At 47.4% G+C, this 10,031-nt stretch overlaps 1 protein-coding gene across 1 annotated transcript; it reads right to left on the reverse strand.

Annotated features, from left to right (window-relative positions):
- Positions 1–1,479: 1,479 nt before the first annotated feature.
- Positions 1,480–6,097, reverse strand: gnat2 (guanine nucleotide binding protein (G protein), alpha transducing activity polypeptide 2). Its single transcript, XM_076026466.1, has 8 exons — positions 5,768–6,097; positions 3,546–3,588; positions 2,784–2,925; positions 2,510–2,667; positions 2,279–2,407; positions 2,055–2,184; positions 1,796–1,949; positions 1,480–1,709 (listed from the first exon to the last, which is right to left on the reverse strand). The coding sequence occupies exons 1-8, from the start codon at positions 5,871–5,873 to the stop codon at positions 1,519–1,521; spliced, it is 1,053 nt and encodes a 350-aa protein (XP_075882581.1). The 5' UTR covers positions 5,874–6,097; the 3' UTR covers positions 1,480–1,518.
- Between the last annotated feature and the right edge of the window lie 3,934 nt (positions 6,098–10,031).

Genomic DNA, 10,031 nt, shown 5'->3' on the forward strand with positions numbered 1-10,031 from the left:
GCCGCAGCCTTACAGTAGATCTCCGCTCGGAGATTAATTGGCGTTTTAATTGGCTTTGGCGCCCTCAATGGGGCTGATTGTTTGACGGACTTCAATAATACGCTTGGTCGGCCAAATGAGAGAGAGAGAGAGAGAGAGAGAGAGAGAGAGAGAGGGGCACAAGAGCGCCATTGTCTCGGCGCCGCAGCAAGCAAGAAAGAAGCGGGAGCGTCGCTTAAGTGAATGCATCTTTATTTCATGCTTCTACATTTCATAAGAAAGGATAGATTTTTCATTTCCCTTTTCAAAACAAAGCATCGTCCCCTCTAACTCGCCCTCTCTGTCTCTCTCCAACGGGGTTTTATTTTTTTTATTTCTCGTTTTTTTTTTCTTTCTTTTTTTGCTCCGTCACAGATTTATTCTTCCAAAATATTTAAAATCGTCTAACTCTTATGTACAAAGTTGCGCTACCATGTTTTGTTCTTCACATTCAAATCTTAGAGTGAATTGAATTCAATAAACACTATCATCGTTAATATTAGTTTTTTTTTTTAACATACATGTACAGTTTGTTGTAAGCACAGGGACGTTTGCTCAGCAACCCTTTTTTTTTTTTAGTTGGTTTTTCTTTTTACAAATCAAGACCACAGGAACTACTGCACTCGAAAACAAGGTTGCAATGTTGCTATTCCATGAATTAATATATCCTTATTAATATACATTTATATATATAGTGTTTCAATTGTTCAATTTACAACATTTGGGGTCTTTGTTTTTTAAATTATTAAATACAACTCACAACACAGCAGTCAGAGTAAAGCAAAAAAAAAAAAAAGTGGGGTGGGGGGGGGGGGGAACTTTTAGAGACGAAAATAAATAAAAAGAGGAAACGGTCAGATCGTGCAGGAAGACGACATGAAGGGATGAACGCGCTGGTAGAAGGTGGACCGCGTCTTCCGAGCCGTCCAGTTTGAGGGGGCGGGGACCCGCTGCTACATCCTGAGGACCCTCTGAGCTCCGTCTCCAGTGAGTGCCAGTGTTTGAGGGGTTTTAAGGTTGGGGGGGTTTGGGGGGGGTGGGGGGGGGAAAGGAAATTTCTGCAAAGGAGAAGAGAAGCAGACGGTGAGTGTGAGGTGTTGACCGCGGCATTGCAATATAACTCACAGCCTCCGGGCTTCATAACGTCTAATAAGATACGAGATGTTCCACAGGTTGAGAAGGTTTGAATCAATCCCAGAGGCTCCGCCTCCTCCCCAACCCCCTCTCCCATCCCCACCCCACCCCTTCCCCTTTTCTTTCTCTTTTCTTAATTTTCCTACACGCGTGAGGCAGGAGCGGTTGCCCGGCAACGCAGGACGTCCAGATATAATTCAGCCTGCGAGGTTTAATCCGATTGTGGGGAGTCTGTTTCATCTGTACGCTGTCACTGCGCGCCGCCGCCGCCCAGCCGGAACCCTTGCGTGATGCGCTCACCTCGTTCTCTCGCTCCCGGTGCAGAGGTGGGGTTGGGGGGTGGGGGTGGGGCGGCCGCTTTTTTTTTTAGAAGAGACCGCAATCTTTAAGATTCTCTTTGATGATGATGTCCGTCACGGCGTTGAACACGATCTCGACGTTCTTGGTGTCTGTGGCACAGGTCAGGTGGGAGTAGATTTCTTTCTGGCCCTTCTTCATGTTCAGGTCCAAGAACTGCGTCTTGATGTAGTTGCTGGCGTCGTCGTACGAGTTGGGCCCTGAAAGGGGAGAGGCGGGAGGAGACGGGAGGTTCGTGAGCGCGATTGTCCTCTCGCAGGGCCCGTGAGGTCGCAGCGCTTCTCACCGTCGTAGTCTGGGAAGCAGATGCTCAGGTGCACCTTCTTGATCTTCTCCTCGAAGAGATCCTTCTTGTTGAGGAAGAGCACGATGGAGGTCAACGCAAAGAATCTGTGGTTGCAGATGCTGTTGAATAGATGGAGGGACTCGTGCATGCGGTTCTGGGGGGAGAAGGGGGGGTGGGGGGGGGGACAGAGACGGAGCGGCGGTTAGCGTTGGCTGGTGGTTGGGGTTTTAGAGGGTGGAGCTCCGAGAGCTTCACTCACCACTTCGTCGTCCTCCACCAGCACCATGTCGTATGCGCTGAGAGCTCCGCAGAAGATGATGCAGGTCACGCCCTCGAAACAGTGGATCCACTTCTTCCTCTCTGACCTCTGACCTCCCACATCGAACATCCTGCAGGGGGGCAGCAGCAGCAGCAGAAGAAGAGGGAGATCAGAACAGAAATGGAATCGAACAAACAGACAAAAAAACCCCCCAGTGTGCTCACCTGAAGTGCAGCTCTTTGCAGGAGAACTGTTCCTCGATGATACCAGTCGTCTTGACTCGAGATCGCAGCACGTCCTGCTCGGTGGGGAGGTATTCCGGCTTGCAGATTCGGTCCATTTCGTTGAGGTAGCTGAAAAAACAAACAAACAAAAAAAACGGAAACCGTCAGGCGCTGTTTACACACAAACTGCTGCCCCACCCTCGTCCTTCTCCTCCTCCCAGGGTGACTCACTAGCCGGCCGAGTCGTTCAGCTGGTACTCAGCAGCTCGGTCGAAGGCGGCCTGCACGCCAGTGTCCTTCCACAGCTTCTTGATGACGTCGGCCAACTCGGTGGGCATCGTGCCTTCCTCGATGGAGTCCGACAGGTTCTGCAGCTTCTGGGCGTCCTCCTGCGAGATGGCCGCAGATAGAAAAAACGGTGAGACGGGACACGTCAGGCGCCGTCACATCTGGGGTGACTTGCGAGTGCATCCGTGGCCCCACCACCGCCACCACCCCATCAGACCTGTGCGGAGGAGGCGCCGAAGTCGATGGTGAGCATCTCCATGCCTCTGATGATGGCCAGGACCGACTGCAGGATGTTGCCGTAGATGACGGCCCTGAACTCCAACTGCTCTTCTTTTGTGTAACCACCTTGATGCAAAATCCTTCATAGAAGAGGGAGAGTGCGTCAGACCAGAGGAATACAAAGCTAAAAACAAAAAACAACAACAAAAAAAAGAAGTTTTCTTTTTTGCAGGGGTTGATTTAAAGTCCGACTGCAAACAATCGAAACACATCTGCGCGAATGACGTTTCGTCGAGATGCTGGGATTTTGCCTTTTTCCCTGCGTGTGAATGCAGGATTTGCATGTCCATACATGGTAAAAAGCTCTCGAGGAGGCACTTGAAGAATGGAACGAGCGCCGGGGTGTGCCACAGCGCCACTCTGTGGTCCGTTTGTGACATCGCCCGGACTTTGCTGCCAAACTTAGCAGCGCAATGCGAGTGCTGATGAATCAGAGGAAGCGGATGTTTGGCCTGCTGATCTTTGGCCACACACACGTACACACACACACACACACACACACACTCACTCACACACACACACACACACACACACACACACACACACACACACACACACACACACACACACACACACACAGCTTCTGGGCCAACAGCTGTTTGATGAGGCTTTCATATGACAATAATGAGGCTCCATTATCACACCGGCTGCACTGTTTGCAGTGATAACATAAACAAACAAAATGAAATCCACGACTCACTTCATTTGTTTGACAATGGTGCTCTTCCCCGACTCACCAGCACCTGCACGGAGAAAAAGAGATGTCAGCAACAAGTCAGAAAATCAGGTAACTACAAAATAATAATGATAATAATAGAAGTGCGATGCACATGAGCCAGAGTCTGCCTGCACTGCAGGAATGTCGGAAGGGAAGCTGATGATGTCTGATACATGAAAGACATACGTTGCACAGATGTGCAAAATGTGCACATGACAGTAGGTGCGACGCAGGATGAAGCATATAACAGCCTCATCCTGTTTGTCCGAGAACTCTTGAAGCACAACGCTGCAGCAAAACCTCCAATGAAGAACTTCAATGAAGTTCAAGCCACCACCCCCAGACCCCTGAAGCCCCCTGCAGGCCCCAACACCCCTCACCCCTCACCCCCATCGCCTTGAGAACCTGGTGGAAGTGAACCGAACTGGTGACATCACTGCAGCCACATTAAGCTGCGTCGACCGGCTTACCGCTGAGCATTTAATGCCATCATCACACCCACAACTCAGCGGAGGAGGCCACCAGGCTGGAGGTGAGCAGGGATTAGTCAGCAGGGAGAGGGACGCGCTTTTTTTTTTTTTTGTATGTTTCTTTTGTTTTTGTTTTTTGTTTTTTGTGCTTTTTTAAAGGTGGCACTGTTTGTTACAGCAGGGATGATTTGACGAAGAGCTTCTTTTGTCTCCTGCGTGACTCATCCTGTTCGTCCGAGAACTCTTGAAGCTCATTCACGTTACAAAGACGTTGGATTTAGAAACAAATGAATCCAAGTTCAGCGTCTGCAGGAGGAAACTTCGCTCCGGCTAAAGGAAACTATTTCCTGGTCTCTTTGGATGTGTAGAAGAAGAAGAAGAAGAAGAAGAAGAAGAAGAAGAAGAAGAAGAAGTTTTATGTGGTTGAAGTTGAAACGTGCACTTCACTACCCATGTGTTCTGCAGCTGCAACCACACGCACCCGTCCTTCAGAGGCCACAAGGTGACGCTGTCGGCATCCTTTCAGGTTTTAGCTCTGTAATCTCCGCGGCGAAGACGGAGGAGGTTCGGTGAGCAGCAGGTGTTAAATCCCTGAATACATTTCACTGATAGAATATTTATCATTCGGAACACTTGAACCTGGACGAGCCTTTTTTCTCTCATCTCACACTACATGATAACAATCCAAATCTAATGATAAAGTGTCACTCGTGCTGTTGATGGTGCATCAAACTTTATACCGGAAATTGTGTATCGCCTCTAAAGCAAATTTCCATAATTTCTGCTCCTTCAAACATCTCGATTTAACCGCTTTTCGACAAAAACCGAACGTTTATTTTTCCTCTCCTGCACACTCCATGTGTGAGCTGAGGGATCAACAGGAACCTGGACAAGTGGATCTGCACTAAACCACTTGGCTAATCGGCTTGACGTATCACCGCTGTGCTGTGATTCATTAAGATTATTGATTATTTTAAGCACCAACGCCCTTCCATGGGAACCTAAGAGACCTTGTTCATTTTAAGACAAAAACTGTTTTCTTTTCTTCCTTTTTGCCCTCCACATGTACCAGCATTGATAATTTAGGAATAACTTCATGACTGATTCGACTGATATTGAAAATGTCTTCCAATGCAATATAGTGTAAAATTTAAAGAAAACCACTGGAACCAGGAGTGAAAACACGAAAATGCACAGAAACTGTACGGAACTGTTTGGTTCTTTTTTTTTCTTTTCTTTAGTTATTGCAGTTTCGATTTACGCCTTGAATGGAATTAGAATTAATTATGTGCATTGTTTTACATTTCTGTCCTGTTATTATTACACAGTGTCCCTGTGCTTCCTGAAGCATCACCCAGCTGTTCTGTCAACTCTCCATCCTGAAAACACGCTGTCTTTCTTTCCTCTCACCGGTGTCCTTCCCACTAAGTCCATCCCTTTCCAATTAAAATAGCGCAGGCCTTGAAAGTGACAAAAACCAACTCAACCTACAAATTCAGTGTGTCTCCTGAGCAAAGCAGACACGTTCCCTTTCTACCCAGCAGTCGGGACAACAAGCAGCAAAAAAAAAGACAAACTCTGCCCTCTGCGTTTTTGCAAACTCGAGATCGTGAATCGACATCGAGCACAGTTTCAACTCTGATTCTTGGCACTCGCAGCCAGTTGTTTTGTTGCCCAGGCCAAGACGACCCCTCCTGTTGCCCGTCACGAAAGACTACAAACAATCCCACTCACCAAGCAGCAGCAACTTGACGGTTTTAGAATCCTTATCGGCATCTTGCTGCAGTTGCTTTTCCAACTCCTTGGACTTTTTGTCCTCTGCACTCGCTCCCGCTCCCATTTCAGCCTCCGCAAACTCAAGGTCCTCGAGGATAGAAATTTTGACAGGTCTCTGTTGAGCAGCGGCAGAGAACTGGGTACAACACTAATCGTGTTGCAAGGTGATTTCCTGGCGGAAGGGGATTGGGAGGGAGGTGCTTGAGCCTTCTTGGCTTTGCTGGCTTCCTTCAATTAGGCGTCGAGGAGGGTCTTTCTCAGGGATCGCATCAACTCTGCGGCTCCGTCCAACAGTGATCCAACTGTTAATACCCTCTGTTTAAACCCCCGGACTTAGGAGGTGCTGCTTCCTGATTGGCCAGTCAATCCTATTAGGCTAATAAAGGCAAGTGATGTAAAAAGAAATGGAGAGAGAGAAAAAAATAAACACACACAGGGGGAGAGAAAGTCGCTGTCGGCCGTCGCCTCCTGCTGCCGGAGTTGATTGTTGTCATTCACCCAAATCTCGACACACATTCTGACACTTGCTTGCGTGTGTTTTTCATGTGGGAAGCAAACCCACTTTTATGGGTGGAAAAAAAAAGTGCTGCAAAACGACTGATTGATTTTTATTTGTTTTGTTTTATTTGACTGGACACCTGCGTGTTTGTGTTCAGCGAGCTCCTAAGTGCACGACTGGGACGAGGCCGCTCTGTTTGCACAGCAGCAGTTCTTCTCTCTTCCTCCTGCCTGGACTCTTGACTTGGAGCGTGCAGTCACATGGAGGGAGCATTAACCCCCCGTAAACTTCTTACCGCTAAGACGTTTAAATCCCAGGTGGTGCGGTTTCCTGCTAAAGAAAGCCACTGTCACTGCCGCAGCGCCGTGCTTTAACCCAGTTGCATCACCCGCATCAGACTGCAGCTATCTGACGGATAATTGTGCATCTTCCCCAACCCCCATGTTTTTTTTTTCTTTCTCTTGGCTGCAGCCAAATCTTTAGGGTGTGTGCGAGGAGGTGTGTTTCTTTTTTGCAGACTTGATGGGTGCAGGTCAATGTTCCCACCCCGGAGCACAAGTTCGCAGCTTAACCCTGCCAAAGTCTATCAGAGATCACAGATTCTGACAAATGACGTTCTACCACAGTTGGTCACAGGCCTGAAAGTTTCCCAAAGAAACTTAAAGGCCTCACTATATTGATGGTTTTGCACTTTTGTCATTGCAGTCACTGAAAAAGTTTCAATACTTTTCATAAGGGTGAAAATGCTGCAAGATGTAAAGAACAGAGTATCTTATTGGCTAAAAACAAAGCTGCTGTCATATTCAAATAGATTATCTTCTCAGAATATCTGACTTCTCAGTTGGTCACTGCATGGCTCTGATTATCGCCGTGACGCTGCATAAAAGTGGAAAAAGTATCAAACACGAGCTGCATGTGCTAGTTTTACCCTGACATCAATCCTTGGTTTTCTATTTGTCATAATAAATAACTTCTCAGCAGAGTTTGCGGCATCTCTGCAAAACCTGCAGCAGCTGATGGCTCAGACTCTGCAGTCTGTCGCCGTTCAAGCCAAAACCTGGTGGCAATTATTCGACATTGGCCCGAGTTTCACAAGTTTTAACTTGCAGGAGGAGCAGCAAGGTGGGGCGGAACCTGAGTGTGTCCTTCAGCTGGCCAGACAGTCCAGTCCCTCCCAGATGATGTTTGGTGACGTCAGAGGTGAAATTGGCTCAGTGAGCTGTTCGTCTCAGTGAGGCTTCGACCGCTCAAATCCCCCCAGTTAAAACCTGCCGCCTCTGTTTGCTGGAATAACGGCAACTTGCAGAACCGCCCTCTAATAAAGCAGCGGAGCGGAATAAAATTCAATATCTCCCTTCTTTATTTTATTTTTTTGCACCCTCAGTATCTCGGGTCATGCTGCCCACACGTCCGAGCTGCGTTCTTCGCCCCGCAATGAATAGCGCAGAAGTTTCCCAGCGAGTCGGCATCATGTCCTGGAGGTGCATTAAATTTGGACTCGCGTCACTCAACTTAAACGCGCGCGGCTAATTGCCAGGGGCAGGGCCCTAAATCCCCGTACGCTTCCAAGGAGGCTAATCGCGGTGGCACATCTAACCATGGCGGCCAATCCCATTAGCGGGAGGATGGCGTAGTCCCACTTTGCGCTCGCTCCCTGCCTCCCTGATCTGTTGACGAGATTAGCCGCAGAGCCTCAGATAAACCGTGGAGGCAGGGGCTTAACGCATCACCTTTCGGAGGCGGGGGGCGGGGAGTTGGGAGTGGCGAGGCCTGGTGCGCTCCTTTCAGAGTGACTTTTGCTCTCGGCAGCGATGATACGAGAAATGTAATAGAATCGTCTTCTGCTTCTTCTTTTTTTTCCCCGCCTGCAGGAGCGTCAGTAGAGGGTGAAACCTCGGTGATCGTCAGCCAGTTGCTGTTGGAGACAGACTGTCGGCTGCCTCACCTCGGTCGCTCCAGAGGCAGAATAATAAAACGGCTAAGTGTTCTACTTGCAGTTCTAAAGAATCTATTAACTTGTTACTCGGTTGGATAAAAGACACAAAAAAAAACATTTCCATATCAAGCAGAAGAAATAAGTAAAAATATGTTGAAATGTTTGCGTTGAATTGGTCATCTCTCTGTTGTCACTGAATCTGGAGTCACTGGAGAGCTTGTTCACTTCTGGGAGGGTCAAACATGGGGAGGAAACGGGTGAGGCCTCCAGGAGAAAAGAGTCAAATGTCAAATTTCCCTCCCACCAGTTCGTTCTCCTGTTGGCATCAGTTTGAAGTGGTGTGATAATGATGTAGCTAACTAGCACCTGAGTGCCAACGCCTGCTGACTGGAGGCCACATGGACAATATGACAAGTTGACTGCGTGCACAGATCTGTGTTTCATTACCTTGATTATTTTTTAAAGGTCTGTTGTTTCAAGTTCTTTTTTTTATTTGTGTTTAAAATGGTTTTGAAAAGCACAGTGAGCTAACTGACTGGTAAATATGCAGTCTTTCTCCCTCCTGCAGGTCTTCTCTATTTGGCTGCAGTGTGTGTGTATGGATGCGTATGCGTGTGTGTGTGTGTGTGTGTGTGTGTGTGTGTGTGTGTGTGTGTGTTTTCCTGCACACCCTGACTCTTTATGGTGCATGCAAGAATAATACCTGACCTCACCAAACCACCTGTCCAACCCACACACACACACACACACACACACACACACACACACACACACACACACACACCAATTAATCTAAAACCTCTCCTAAAACTGTGGCACTAGATGCATGTTGGCCCTCAAAGGAAACGGCCGGCGCTCCCAAGGTCAGCGTATTATATTGTCCGTGATGGAGGGGATTAACGGCAGACCTATAATCTGCAGAGGGAACCAGTGAAAAGTCGGGAAGTTGACGGGATCCCAAGGAACACTGGATGTTAAGGAGACTTTTTTTCTGCTTGAAGTCAATATTTATGTTGTCTCAGTACTTAAAGTGTCAACAAGCATTTGTGGATCAATGCTTTTTTCCCTCTGTATTTGAGCGTGTGTGTGTGTGTGTGTGTGTGTGTGTGTGTGTGTGTGTGTGTGTGTATGAAAGGAGGGGCTTACTTTGTGTTTTTTAAATTGCTTGAAAAAAAAACACGATATCGTCAGTCACTCATTCAATCCCAAAAGGCATATTCCATCACTGAATAGAATTTACATTTCTTGCACTTTTCTTTTCACCACAAGAGGGAGGCAGTGCCCCAGTACTGATCGCCGGTCCGGCGTTAGTTTTAATCAGCCACTTTCTGACCACCATCAGGACTTGTCAAATAGTCTATATAGCTTGCTGCTCTGTGTTGTGTACACAGTCTCACATAGTCTGTTGAAAGTATGCATGAATGGCGAGCAGTCTCTTGCCTGAAAATTAGAATCAACATCCATTGTTATAATGATCGTAATCATCGTAATAGGTTGCCTCATACCCGATGTATGTATGTATGTATGTATGTATGTATGTATGTAGATGTAGATATAGATATAAATATAGATAGATATATGGAAAGAGAGAGAGAGAGAGAGAGAGAGAGAGAGAGAGAGAGAGAGAGAGAGAGAGAGAGAGAGAGATCAGGAGGCGCCTTCTTTAATTACATCTCTACTCTGAACTTCGCTCTAAACTTTTCTGCACAGTGACTGTTAAAAAAAAAATAATAAAAAAAATCGTCATGTCGTCATGGCAACAGAAGAAATCTGCCGCGGGTGCGTGC

This window comes from Nelusetta ayraudi, unplaced genomic scaffold, assembly GCF_046127955.1.
Source record: "Nelusetta ayraudi isolate G7.1 ecotype Tasmania unplaced genomic scaffold, CSIRO-AGI_Nayr_v1 ptg000019l, whole genome shotgun sequence".
Taxonomy (NCBI): domain Eukaryota; kingdom Metazoa; phylum Chordata; class Actinopteri; order Tetraodontiformes; family Monacanthidae; genus Nelusetta; species Nelusetta ayraudi.